General features: G+C 43.1%; 1 protein-coding gene across 1 annotated transcript in view; it reads right to left on the bottom strand.

Annotated features, from left to right (window-relative positions):
* Nucleotides 1-13,919, bottom strand: part of OVCH1 (ovochymase 1) — a 59,620-nt gene that overhangs the window by 25,516 nt on the left and 20,185 nt on the right. Inside the window, 12 exon segments of the mRNA XM_034758542.1 lie at nucleotides 950-1,106; nucleotides 2,366-2,520; nucleotides 3,386-3,581; nucleotides 4,332-4,404; nucleotides 4,818-5,039; nucleotides 5,313-5,353; nucleotides 5,912-5,916; nucleotides 6,120-6,248; nucleotides 8,475-8,568; nucleotides 10,170-10,300; nucleotides 10,458-10,598; nucleotides 11,743-11,876. Coding sequence (XP_034614433.1) covers nucleotides 950-1,106; nucleotides 2,366-2,520; nucleotides 3,386-3,581; nucleotides 4,332-4,404; nucleotides 4,818-5,039; nucleotides 5,313-5,353; nucleotides 5,912-5,916; nucleotides 6,120-6,248; nucleotides 8,475-8,568; nucleotides 10,170-10,300; nucleotides 10,458-10,598; nucleotides 11,743-11,876 — 1,478 coding nt within the window.

The raw sequence follows: 13,919 nt of genomic DNA, 5'->3' as shown, positions 1-13,919 counted from the left end.
GGGAACAGAGCTGCATTTGCCACCACTGCAGTTCTGCTGGTAGACAATTTTAAAAAAATATATCTATATATAAAAGCATTATGCTGAGTCACACATAGCTAGAATATCAAAAGGGGTTTTTTGCTAACCAGAGTAGGTTTTAGTTTTGCATCCTCCTGAACTAGCTTGACAAAATACAGGATGGATAATTAGGAATATCCCTTGGGATGGATGGCAGCCACATCAGCAGTGAAATTGCTGTGGGGAAGAAATAAGTGGTTTGCTCTACTTCAGTTAGGAAGACATCCCAATTCCACAGGCATGGCGGTTTGTGAGGCTACTAAGTAGGACTCGGAGACCACACACACTGCCTTAAAACATTCTTCCTGTCATCTCTAAGTGTTCCTTGCATTGTAAAGAACACGGTCCACTTCCTTTTAAGAGGCACATACTGTATTTTAGTCAGTCATTCTCTAGTGAGCTGTGTTATTGATTACTCTTTCGATAGCACATACTCAGAAGTGTTCAAAATGCACTTGTCTAGAGTTTGGTGTGTACTGGTGCACTGTACTTCATTTCAGATTATCCTGGAAGTTCTGCATTTCTAAAAATTGGGCTAATAGAAAAATACCATTATTTTTCCACAAAAAATGTGGGGAAAAAAATGCACAAGTGTTTTGTCTGAAATTTCCTGTAAGGTTTCTGTCTCACACACACTCCTCCCTGAAAACTGGAAAATTTTTGGTTTAAAAAAGTTTGGGGTGTTTGTTTTTTTTCTGATTTTTTTTTGTTGGTTCAAAAATCAAATAAAGTGATTGTAAAAAAAAAAGATAGAAAAGTTTTCATCCAAACACAAAAAAAAAAAAAAAAAAAAAAAAAAAATCTATCTGCTGTCCACAAAATACTTTGAATACTTCCAGCAAGCTCTTCCTTTAGGGGACACACTGCTTAGAAGAAAGAAGATATTTACCTCTTATTGTGGATTTGATCCAATCCAGGAAGACCCTCACCCTTGTATAAACTCCTGGTTTCTTTGGCCTGGCACAACCAACACCCCAGCTGATGATGCCATAAAGAATAAATGGCTCTTTTTCATTATAGCAAACCAATGGGCCACCAGAATCACCCTGAAAGCACACAAACAGAGGGACTTCTTAGAATATTAGTAGAAACTTCCTACATTCATTCGTCTTCTACAATCTTAGTCACAGAAGTGAAGAGCAGTCACAGACCATAGATAAGGGGAAAAGTTTGAATAGGAGAACTGAGTGTGCCCAGCTCATGCTCCTGGTTTCTTAGTCATGGACTGGGATGGCTAATTCAATAAATCAGATTGTTAGTAAGGCAAAGTGGTCTGGAAGACTGAACACAGGGTTGGGAATCAGGAGGTACTAAATTCAGTCACATTTTATATAAATATTCCATTTATAATCTGTATTAGATTCCAAGCTTGTCACTCTGAAATGTTGCACACCTGTAGAATCAGTGTGAAGTGATGTAAACAGCAACAACAATGGTTGTAGCTCTTTGTGTTTAAAGTACCACCAGGTTCAATCATCACTGGGTTTTGCAATCTGTCATTGTCCATTTTTTAAAGTTCTCAGCCATTCTGACTTTACAAATGACACCTGTGCAGTGTCAACTACCATAAGACATGTATTTAAGCCCTGCCAGGACTCCTAGACCACTGTGATATAGATAACCAACCACCACTCTTCCTCGTACAACCAATGAAATCAATGCATGCAAATTAGCTGTGGAGTGAGACTGCACAGATAGTATATTACTTGGCTCAATTGCCATAACCATGGAACAGAACAGGCCTTCAGCTCCTAGTTTATCAAGGGTTAATAAAGGTAAATAGAAATGAAATGTGTTACAGGCATGAATATTTTGTATTCTAGAGATAAGCACACCAGTAGGTGTTACAGACTGTTATAAGCAACCTATTGACCAGTTGGATTCTAGAGCAATTATTAAAAATTACTCTCTCATATAATTAATATTCTAACCTGGCTTTGTCATCTATTCACTGGGTAGGATTCAAGAAACATAAAAGGAAGAACGTTCCCCTCGCCCAGAGTTACTCAGGCCCGATCACAGTTACAGCTGAAAGCCCAAATACACCACTGATTGTTTTTGCCACTAAGCCTCTCCAGCTCCATGTTTTGAATTCAGTTCTAGTTTGGGCTAATTGTGTTTATTGTTTTTTGATGCTCTATGCATTGCCCATTCCTGCTGTAGACAGTTATCGGGGGCGGATGCCTTGTTGGTAGGATTTGGTCTACCAGAGTTTTCCCAATGCTTTCTACCACATTAAAATACAGCAGAAAAACCAATCACCAAGACTCATCTTCAATGGTACTTGCATATAGTAGCAACTCACCTGGCAGGAATCCTGCCCTCCAGAGGAAGCAAAACCAGCACAAAGCATTCTAGCTGTGATCCCTCCGGGGTGATTAAAATAGTAATTTTTCTCACAGACTTCACTCTCAAGTATGGGTACTTGTGTCTGCTGCAGTCGACTAGCAAGGCTCCCATCTGCTGGGGGGAGAAATTGGCAGAGGAACATTTATCACATTGCAAGCTATTTGCAGGGTTAAAGAACCTGCTGAGAATACAAAACTGGAGACGGAAACCAACAGAAAGAGACGTTGGCTAAAAACACACGTTTCCTCAGGTCCCCTTGCTAACAGCCACAATTCTAATCCAACCAGGCAGCTGAGTACGGGAACTGGATTTTCCTCCAGGTTATCTGAACCTTATGGTTATGTAATACAGGCTGGTGCCTGTACACATTATGTCAGGCTGAAGGATCCCCTTTGCCAACAGTACATTATAGCTATTTCAGAGCAGAAGTAGATGCTCAATTTGGCTTTGCTCAGCAAATGGACTCAAACACAGCTCCTGCTGGAAAAAGCCAAGGTTTTAGCTAGTGTCTCCCCAGCCTACCCCAAGTTTGTCTCTGAATGACCATACCTCTTGTTGAGGAGCCTCTTCTCAGTGCCCTGATCATTTTAACCCTTTGATGGTTTGTGAGGCTTCCTACTCCCTACAAACTAGAAAGTAAGATCCAGAACATAAAAGCAAAAGCACGGGAGCTTTACTTAACTGCTAGGCGTGGAATCCTGGACATGATTCTAATTATAGCTAGACAGCTGCAAATCAGCCAGCCCATAAGCAACACATCTATTTGTACAGTGATAGCAGAAAGCTCCTAAATGCTAAAAAAAAAAAAAAAATCACCTGTGCGTAGGAAGAGCAGTGGATCCTGCCATCCACTCCTCACCCAGCATAGTGCACAGCACACCTGACAAGGATACTAAGAGATGCAGGACAGAGGTAGAATCTTCACAGACATTTCTATCTTGTTTGCCCATTTAGAGAAGAACATCATACTACATACCTTCTTGGGTGCTCCCCCAGCCAGTCGTGGTGCACAGAACAGAGGAAGGTAACAGTTGTGTGCTGTTGGGCAAACATATTGGCCTCACAACAGTGTTATACTCCAGAGGGACATCCAGTTGGATCAGTGCAATATCAGAGTCATAGCTCACAGTATCAAAGTCAGGGTGCACCACAATAGTTTTCACCCTTCTCACCTGTACCAAACAGGATCAAACGTTAATGAAGCAAAATGATGAAATCAAAGAGGCTGGCCCAGGGAAGATACAACTGAAAATGGACATTAAAGGGAGATGGGTTTAAAGTACATTTTGGAAGAGACAAAATCGGTGTCAGGCTCGAGAAGAGTCAAAACAGATTAAAAGAGGGAAGATTCAGGACTCTGGAGGTCACCTCAGTATAGCCCCCAACTCTTGGTTACAGATGGGCCACAAATGGAAGAGACTGTCTTAAAATCCCCTGAATTTAGGAGCGAGGATTCTATTTCATTTTGCTAATCTAAGCGGATACATTTTTGCAGAAAACCAACATAAACTACCCCTATGATTTTGCCCCCTTGACTCAACTTAATGCATAGAAAGGCACTGGTCAACAAGTGATTCTGTAGGAAGATGTATTGCCCAACATTAAGACAGCAAGATGCTGAAAGCGCTACAGCTTGTGTTTTGACAACTACTAAACTTAAAAAAAAAAAAAAAAAAAAGATACTAACAAGAGAAAGCCTTAAAAGGTATCATCAAGGATTAGGTTTGCCATGCAAGTCCACAGACTATATTGTTTCAAATGCTCTTCTTCCCTTTGGTCACCCAAGACACCCACCTTTCTTTGGTTATTTCATCTTATTTGTTAGCACCGGGTTTTATTTAGCGCACATGGATCTATTACAAAGAAGCAGGGAAGAGGAATCAACACAATCCACATTTTAGCTTGTTTTGTTTAGTCTCTACCTGTTCTGTTGACTCCTTCAGGATTCTATCATGGTCTCCCACGATGACAGTCCAATGCAGTGGTCTGTTTGTTCTGTAAAATAGAAATAACTGCACTGGATCTGTGTATAACCAGCCTTATGTATTCCTTATTCAGCATACTGACCATCTTTTGCTTGGTCTTCAATGCCAGTTTAATTAGTCACCTATCCCCCAGACTGACGAGTCAGAGTTTCACCATGACAAAGTCTTCTACAAGTGGAAGTTGCTGAAATACACCAGATCTAATTTTATGTGAACCCCTTCTCCCCCACTGAGCCAATGTTTTCCACTGGAAAAGGCTAAAATACAGCCTTGGAAACAAGCAAATGAGAGTTTTATAAGTGGGAGTGTGGGTACTTTTCAGCATTGTTTCTCTATCCTAGAGGAGGGAACATACACTGTCCCAAAAGGAATATCTGTGCACATAGAAGCACAGGGAAGCATTTGCCAGAGAGATTTACTCACGACTGTATACAGTGGGCTGCTGTGAGTACCCATGTTGGACTGATGATGACACCGCCACACTGATGGTCACCTAAAAATTGCAAGCCTGCCTGCCAAGGCCAGCAATGGGGACATGCTTCTTCTCCCCCGACAACACGTCCAGACAGCCACTGTGGACTAAATGGGGGAAAGCCACAGACATCTGCAACACAACAGCCAGAAAGCTAGTGAGTGACACACGGACTTCCGAGACTCTCTTCCTTTGCATCACATTAGTTTTGTTTGCAATTAAGACTATAAAGCAGATGCACCCCAAAGAGATGCAGTACAGCAGGCTCCCTTCATAGGGGTAGCAGCTGGTGTGGTTATTTATTTTGAGTAGTAGAAATGTAAGCTTGATGTAGGTGGCTGAGAACTTGAATCCTGGACAGAGGTTCCATATTATACCTCAAAGAACAAATAAAGCCCAGACAGATGCTTGTATCTTTCTCCCACCCTATAAATACATGGATCAACTTCAAGTTTTCCTCCCCCAATCCAGGTTGGAAAGGATTAAACTAGATGGATAATGTGGCACTGGATGGGCACAACCCCTGAAAGATAAGTGGGCATTTCTCCCCATTTCTTCACTCTGAATATGTTTTATACCTCCTTACTGTGTATACCTTACAGCCCATGTGCACCTGCACCACTGAAGTCTATTTCCTAAGGATCCTCTGGTTATAAGACAGGAAAAACTATTGACACAGCCCATTACAATGAGTTTGTTACCAACTTACCTAAGGGGATATTCTTTGGAGTGGTCGTCTGTAGAACAATTGGTTCTGCAACTACTGATTCAGCTTCTTCTGCTGAAGACAGAATAAATGGAACTTATTTTACTCTCAAGGCATCAGTCATGGCCCCACTTCCTCCTCCTCCCTCCAAAGCCCCAATCCTGTAGGAAGACCTCCTACAAGTGAAGTCCAGACCCTTCAATGTTAGCAGCTGGCATATAAGAGCGCGAAGCAACAGCAGTCATTCAGGGGACTGTTACCTCAATTTCCCATGCCCACTGCTGTAATAGGGCAGCAGTCCCTGGATGGGATACTTCTAGAAGTAGTTCAGAATGCCACAGAGTCTGCAAGTTTCAGGTATCAAAAAAGTGTCAGTGTCCTATCGGTGTTCCCAGTGTGGGAATTCTGATTCCTTACCATTGTTGAAAGAACTGAATTCTCCCAGTAGAAACCGTTCCATCTTGAACTGCCCCAGCATAGTGATAGGGGATTATTTCAAAACTAAGATCAAGAGTTCAGAACACATACCAAAGGTCTTTCCACCAACCTGAAGAAACAAAGGTGAATCTGGCCTTAAACCCTCTGAAGTTGTTCTCACCATCGCTTTCAAAATGTATCAACATTTCATTGCCAGGGCTCAGAATTGGGCTGGGGGTTGAGAACCCACACAGATTGGCTGTAAGAAAAAGCAAGGAAACCCCCATGCTTTTAAAATTCACAATATCACTTTAAACTCATCTCCAGCTTTGCTAAACTTTGTCCACAGGAGGGAAAAACCAAACAGGGACTTGTCATTTTCACTTGGCTCAAAAAGCCATTTTGTGGGGGACATTTTTTTTTTAAATTTGAAACAAACACTTTGGCCAGGCCCAGTTGAAGGGTATCCAAGGAGAAGAAAGTAGTGGCCTAAATTAAGCTACTATGTACTCTCAGGAATGAGACAACGTTCTAGTTTAGTTCCTATAGTGGAAAAATTAACAAAAAACAAGTTAGCTGCATAAGTGCCTCCCACCAAGAGAGCCTCTTAGAAGAGTTGCATTTGCCATCTATATACGATGGGCATTCAATGCCTCTTAAAATGGTGGCTGACGTGTGTGTGCAGGTTTGAGGATCTGGAGCAGAACTGGCAGCTCCCCTTCTCGCTCTCTCTGCCTATATAAAGCACTCAGTCTCCCTACTGCCCGGCTGCTAGAAAGTTTTCCACCAGAATGATATTCCAACAGAACATGTGGATTCTGAAAAATAAATAAATAAATAAATAAAAACACAACCAAAAAATGTTGCTGGAAAATTTGGATTTTCTTCAGGAAAATCTAAATGAGAGCTCTTTGAGCTGCGAGGATCACTGTAGGAGGAGACTGGCAGTCTGGGGAAAAAGCTGAAAAGTTCTGTTTTGGTTCTTCCCAAATGGACTTTTAAAAAAAAAAAAAAGTTATATATATTTAGAATTTAGCTCCCATAAAAATGTATTTGAATCTGACTTTGTCCTGATTCAGAATTAAAATGTTTTCAAGAGTTCAGTTTTTTTGTGGTAACTAACATCTGTTTTCTGGTCCACTCTACTGCTAATATTTATTTTTAAAAAACCCTCATACATCACATTAAAGACATGAAGTATGATGACCATCAGGTTGCAGATGGACAAACAGAAGGGAAGTGGCTTGGCCAAGGCCAAGTGTCAAAGCCAGGATCAGAATTCAGAATTTCTTGCCTCTCATTCCTCCGCATTGTACTGGTTTCCCCTCCTCCCCCTTGAGACAGGTACAAGTCTGCTGTCCAACAGTTGTCCTGAAATTTTGTAATAAGCGTCTCCCACTTTGAGTACAGAGTTATTTTTCTTCAAAATGGAAATGTGATTCAGTGAATTGTGTTTTAACTCACACTGTGTGGAGGAAAGAAGTTCCATGTCAAAGGATTGCAATTTTGAAGTCTGGCTTCATTTCTACTTGGAACAAAAGCCCCAAATTTCAAAATTCTCAAGGGAATATTCTGAACTGAAAATTTGAGAGTGAAGTGTTGTTCGCGGTATTGTTACAGCTGTGCTGTCTCTCCGCTATCCTGGGACCAAGATGGGTGAGGTAGTATCTTTTATTGGAGAAAAAGAGACGCTTTCCAACTGAAGAGCTCTGTGTAACTTGAAAGCTTCTCTCTTTCACCAACAGAAGATGGTTCAATAAATTATATCCCCTCACATTTCACCCTGAAAGATAAGGTAAGTATTATTTTGATTTAGAGACTTTTAGAATTCTATATCATATAAAATCAAGATTCTAAACAAAAAGATGTTTGTAAACAAAATGTTTCATTTCAACATTGGTAGATTTGCCCCCCTCCCATATGCCCCCGATTTTGTTATGAAACAAAGTCCAGCAAAATTGGTTAGATTTCATGAAGTGTTTCAATTTTGACAGACCTGCATAATCCAGCAGACTATGGTCCTGTCAAAGTCTCCCTGACCAGCTTTAATTTTTACCTTCTTTGAATGCAACAAAAGCAGCTAGAAACAAGGTGGAGAACCAGCACTATGACTGCAAGATGCCAAGCACTTTGTCCCCATCCCACAGAGCACAGGAGCACATACTTCAGTGCTTTGTTGGATCAGCAACACAGTGCTCAGCCCCTGGCAGGATTAAGCCCAGCATGACCAGTCAGATCTCTGCAGTCCACCAGCAAGAACTCCAATGGTTTGGGAACCACGAAGGCACTGGAACACCCTGCTGTACTGAGATGTGCAAGGAGGCAGAGTTAAGGCGGTTGTAGGAACCTTAATTTTGCATTTTCTGACTAAAGTGGTTTAATTCTACCACCGAAGGGTCACTAATGTAGCTTGTACTCTTTTAGCAGCAAGCTATTTAAGTCTTCATTTCTGTAATGGATTCTACATGTGAGATTGAACGAATACCCAGCTGGTGCTCATCTTGTGTGTCACTGTAAATGACAACTGCATCATAGATACAGCCCTCGCTGAATTCAACAGCAAAGTCTTCAAATTCCAGCTGGAAAGAGAAGAGAGACAAAATTAATAACGGGGGTCTCTCTTTTTACCCCCTTTGTAAGCAAAACATGAACTCTAAATTTAACTCTGATCTTAGTCATTGCCAAGATTTGAGTAACAGCTACAGAGCCGGTTCCTAGTGCACCTCAAAAGAAGGTGAAAAGATGTATGGGCTCTTTAAATCTATCAAAGTTTACTTTGAGCACCTCTTGTAGTGGAGCTGACCCACCATGCAGTGGAACTAAGCTTGTCCCTTTCTGGCCAGTGTTGCTTTCCGTGATCAGCTAAAAGCTGACGAGTTTGCGGCGGCTGAACCACAGAGGTGAGTTTAAATAGAAATTGTCATTTTTTTTTTTTAAGTTTTTAAATCAAAGCCTACATTTTCTCTTTAAAACGATCACATTATCATCACAATGACCCTTTAAAAATCCAAACCACGGTTGGCTGTCGTTTGATTCTGAAACGCTCAGCAGCAACAATAGCGTTGCCTGTATAAAAACCCCAAGCGTGTGTGTTCAGTGTCTTAATACAGACAGCGGATTACAGAACTGTATGAGCATTAGTGAGAGGCCAGCCCATGAGCAACAAACCTGCATGCACTTAGCCTTGGGTTTAATGATTCTTTGCTTTTACACAAAGGCAGCAGTGGACAGACATTGCCTTGGACGGTACAATACAGTAGCTTTATTTTTATCTTTGGGTAAGGTTAATCCAACAGGTAACCTCACTTTAGCTGGCACAATTGCAATGACAACAGGAGGAAGGGCAGGCATCAAACCGCAACAGCAAAATGTCACTTCCAGCACCCCCAGTACGAACAGTCATCACATGTTTTGGTCCTAGCTACTGCTTGCTTAGCTCAGTACCATTTCTGCATGTTTAACATTCTGGTGGAAGAAGGGGACTAGATAGAGAGCAAGGAGGGTAGGTGGTCAGGTTCTGTCCTCCACATCCCCACCCTGCCCTACTGAAACCTTGCACTATCTTTCCCAAGATCAGTGGCAGCTCCAGGAACCAGCGCTCCAAGTGCATGCCTGGGGCAGCAAGCCAAAGGGGGCAGCCTGCTGGTCCCTGCGAGGGTGGCAATCAGGCACCCTTTGGCAGCATGCCTGTGGGAGGTCCGCCGGTCCCGCAGATTAGGCGGTAATTCGGCGGAGGGTACGCCGAATCCGCAGACCTCCCACAGGCATGCCGCCGAAGGCAGCCTGCCTGCCGTGCTTGGGGCGGCAAAAAAAGCTAGATCCACCCCTGCCCAAGATGCAGTTACATTAATTGGAAGGGCTGATATCAACCAGCTTCAAGCATCTACAGCAGCAGCAGTTCAGTATGCCAGTTCATACAGGGCTATACACACTATCTAAACTGGTTAAAACACACCCTGTGAGAAGCCTAAGCTAAAAACCTTACATCTTACAGGCTTGTGCATTGTAGATGTTTCCAGCAGGATTTTATTGAATTGCTTCCCTGAGCAGTCAATGGCAGAGGTTTAAAAAGCAGCATCTCCCTTCACTGGGGAGATGGTTGGGGTTGCCCTGCTTTGAGCAGGGGGTTGGACTAGATGACCTCCTGAGATCTCTTCCAACCCTAATCTTCTATGATTACCTTTATGACATTCTCTACTGGGGCTTCAATGAACCAATGGCACTTCACGTTACTGGGATACAAGCCAGGGTAATTAGCAGTATCAATCTTTCCCTCTTCCACCAGCACTGCAACACTTCCACAACCAGAACCTATCATATTGGGTTAAGAAGAAACAGTCAGATTTAATAGCTAAGTTAAAATAAAAAAAACAAACTACTACCACCACGTGCACCAGGGATGGTTTCTTTGGTTTTAAAGGGGGTCAGGTGGCAGAGAAGTATGTACAAATGGTATGTCTGAAGTCACCTGCTTCCGATTCCTTATGTATAGCTGTGAAGGTGAATTCAAAGCCACTGCCGGTGTTGCTTCCATCAGAAACGAGAGTAACCATTGCTCGGTTAGAGTCTATCAGCAGGGGGATTGGTAACACATCCCCACAGATTTTACCTACAGGGAAAAGATTAGACTTATTGTTTAGGATGGTAGCATACACACACACTTTGTCAGACAGCTTACTTTTCCAGATTCACTAAACTGTATACAATATTGGAAAGTCACGTATTCCAGGGCAGATTCTGCGAAGACTACTCCAGCATCAGTTTCAGTTGCCTATAAGGTAAAATGTTTGGAGACAGAACTGCATCCAAAACAGCCACAGAGGTGATTCAGCTCAAGGTTTCATGGTGGGCTAGTACTGGCACATAGCCACTAGTACTGTTCAGAGTATAGAAGGAGCAAAGATTTGCATGAAATATTTATTCTTTAGCAATTCAGTCTCAAGGATGGATAATAAATTTAGACTGCAAGGGAAAAGTCCCCTGTCATTATTTATTCATAAAACAGACATTTATTGTGCTGTATAAGTAAAAAGTCTGAGTCAACAAGATTTTTCAGATAGGCAGAATTATGGCTTTATCTTGCATGTTCTGCGTTGTACCATTGTCATTGACCATCCTTCAGTAAGGACTCCAGCATCAGAAACTGGCTGGCAGTTTTGTTGATGTACAATTAGATGACAGTTCAGCTATATGGGGCTAGTAGGAGTGAAAACTTGTTTTTTATACAAGGCAGAAATAGGAGTTTGAAAAACACAGCGGAGAAAGACTTTTTTTTTTTTTTTTAAACCACACAGTTTTCAGACTATAGTCGCGCACTAGCAGTCAGAATGGACATGACTATCTACTCCCCCCCACACACACACACTCCTCCCTTACTTAGCTTTGCTTTGACAGCTTCAGTGCCAGGGCAGCAAGGCCGGCTCCAGGGTTTTGGCCGGCCCAAGCAGCAAAAAAAGCCGCAATCGCGATCTGCGGCGGCAATTCGGCGGAAGGTCCTTCGCTCCAAGCGGGAGTGAGAGACCGTCCACCAAATTGCCGCCGAATAGCTGGACCTGCCGCCCCTCTCCGGAGTGCCCGCCCCAAGCACCTGCTTGCCAAGCTGGAGCCGGCCCTGCAGGGCAGATGACAGTGAAAGGTTCCTTGATTTGTAATAGGACACGAAAGGGCTCGAACGTCATCAATGTTCACGTTTCAGATTGCTAATTGCCTGCCATGCCAAGTATTTATATAAGAGATTAAGGCATTCTACGTACCAATTAGCTCTCTTTTGTCCGAATAGAAGGACACGTAGTCATGGTCACACGTGATCTGGCTCTCTAGGTCTAATCTGGTGAATTGTATCAATATAATCTTGTCTTCTGGCACAATTATATTCCACACGCACAGGCTCAAAACAAAGAAACAATTAAGTCAGACAACAGAATCAGGGCTAGAGTGAAATTTGTGTGACTGCACCCTTCCCTCCCAAGCAGCTCCAAGGGGCGGGAGTGCATGCTGGAGTGCCAGAGGGAGTTTAAAAGACACCAAGGACAGAGCACATTATCATAAAGCAAAGTAGTTTATGCTTCATCAGAGAGGGGCTTAGCTTCTTCCCAGAACTATCACCTTCCTCCTTCACTCTGCCCTGCACCACCACCTAGCCACCCACTTTAACTTGGTCTGGCCTCAGCAGTAAGTGTTCTTAAAGCCCTCAGCTCACTCCAGATGTGTTTCCACAACTCTAATGTAGGGAAATTCAGATGGTTGACAATACTCTTTCTCCATCTACGGATGGAGAATGTAGAATGCGTGGATTAAACCAGGTGTGTGTGCGCATTTACAACCCTATATCCATCAGCTCAGTCATAGCCAGATCAGCTCAAGCTAGGATGTCACCAGCTCCAGCTAAGAAGTAATAAGAAACATATGCTGGGTTTTTAATAGTGGTTAGCACAACACAAAGTGCTTTATTGCAAGAGATAACCGTCAGTTCTCTCCTTTGTGCTCAGACTTTGGATCAGTGATGTGCTGCCAAATGGATTGTGTCCCCAGGCAATTCATGGCAAGAGAGGAAGCCAGGAAAATACTCACACATGCAAAAGCCTCTACCAGCTTATGGCCAGTGTCATAGGCGCTGACACTGTGGGTGCTCCGGGGCAGGAGCATCCACAGGGAAAAATTAGTGAGTGCTCTGCACCCACTGGCAGCCAAGCTCCCCTCACCCCCGCCCCACCTTCTCCTCTTCCCCTAAGTGCGCCGCGTGCCTGCTCCTCTGCCTACCTTCCAACGCTTCCCGCTCGGCCGCCGCCGCCAAACCGCTGTTTGGCAGCATTAGCATGCTCCAGGAGGGAGGGGGAGGAGTGGGAATGTGGCACACTCAGGGGAGGAGATGGGACCGGGGTGGGGATTTGGGGAAGGAGTCGGAATCGGGGCAGGGCCTCATGGAAGGGGTGGTGTGGGGGTGGGGCCGAGCACCCACTAGAAAGAAGGGAAGTCGGCGCCTATGGCCAGCGTTACTGAGACCTTAACCATTAGCATTCCCCAACCAGTGACTGGGCTCACTGGGCTAAATTCATGCCCAGGATAAATCCAGTCAAGTCAATAGTTATTCCGGCACTGAATTTGGCCCATTCTATGCACAACCTCCACATTGCACAGCTAAAACTTATACAGGGACCTACAGGGCATATCCGCATTAGGACAAAACATGATCTTTTAATATCTGTTAGCAAACAACTCAAAACTTTAGAGCAGTGGTAGGCAACCTATGGCACACATGCCAAAGGCAGCACACAAGCGGATTTTCAGTGGCACTCACAGTGCCCGGATCCTGGCCACCAGTCCATGGGGCTCTGCATTTTAATTTAATTTTAAATGAAGTTTCAAACATTTTAAAAACTTTATTTACTTTACATGCAACAATAGTTTAGTTATATATTATAGACTTATAGAAAGATCTTCTAAAAATGTTAAAATGTATGACTGGCACATGAAACCTTACATTAGAGTGAATAAATGAAGACTCGGCACACTACTTCTGAAAGGTAGCCGACCCCTGCTTTAGAGTATACAGAACAAGTTCGTTATTCAACCCATCAACATGTTAAAGAACAACTTGCCAGGTATATACTGGAGTTCACACATTTTGAAAACAAAACCACCTTTTACCCTACTGCGGATAGGCACCAGTAATAGAGACAAAATGGCATCTCCTTGTTAGGCCAGGCCAGTAGGATCTGCAATAGGCACATCTCCTCTGGAGGTTTCTTTTGGCACATCTCCAGCTCTCAAGCATCTTCAGAAGACATTAAGGGATGGCTCTGTTCCCACTGAAAGTCCTAAAGACTTCACTGGTTGCAGAGCCTGACATTAGAACAGTTTAAGAATTTTAATATTAAGCTAATTCACAGGCTTAATCCAAGGGCATCAATTTTATGAGCACAGATCATAT

Source organism: Trachemys scripta, chromosome 1 (genome assembly GCF_013100865.1).
Source record: "Trachemys scripta elegans isolate TJP31775 chromosome 1, CAS_Tse_1.0, whole genome shotgun sequence".
NCBI classification, from domain to species: Eukaryota; Metazoa; Chordata; order Testudines; family Emydidae; genus Trachemys; species Trachemys scripta.
This window is presented reverse-complemented; position numbering and strand designations above follow the sequence as displayed.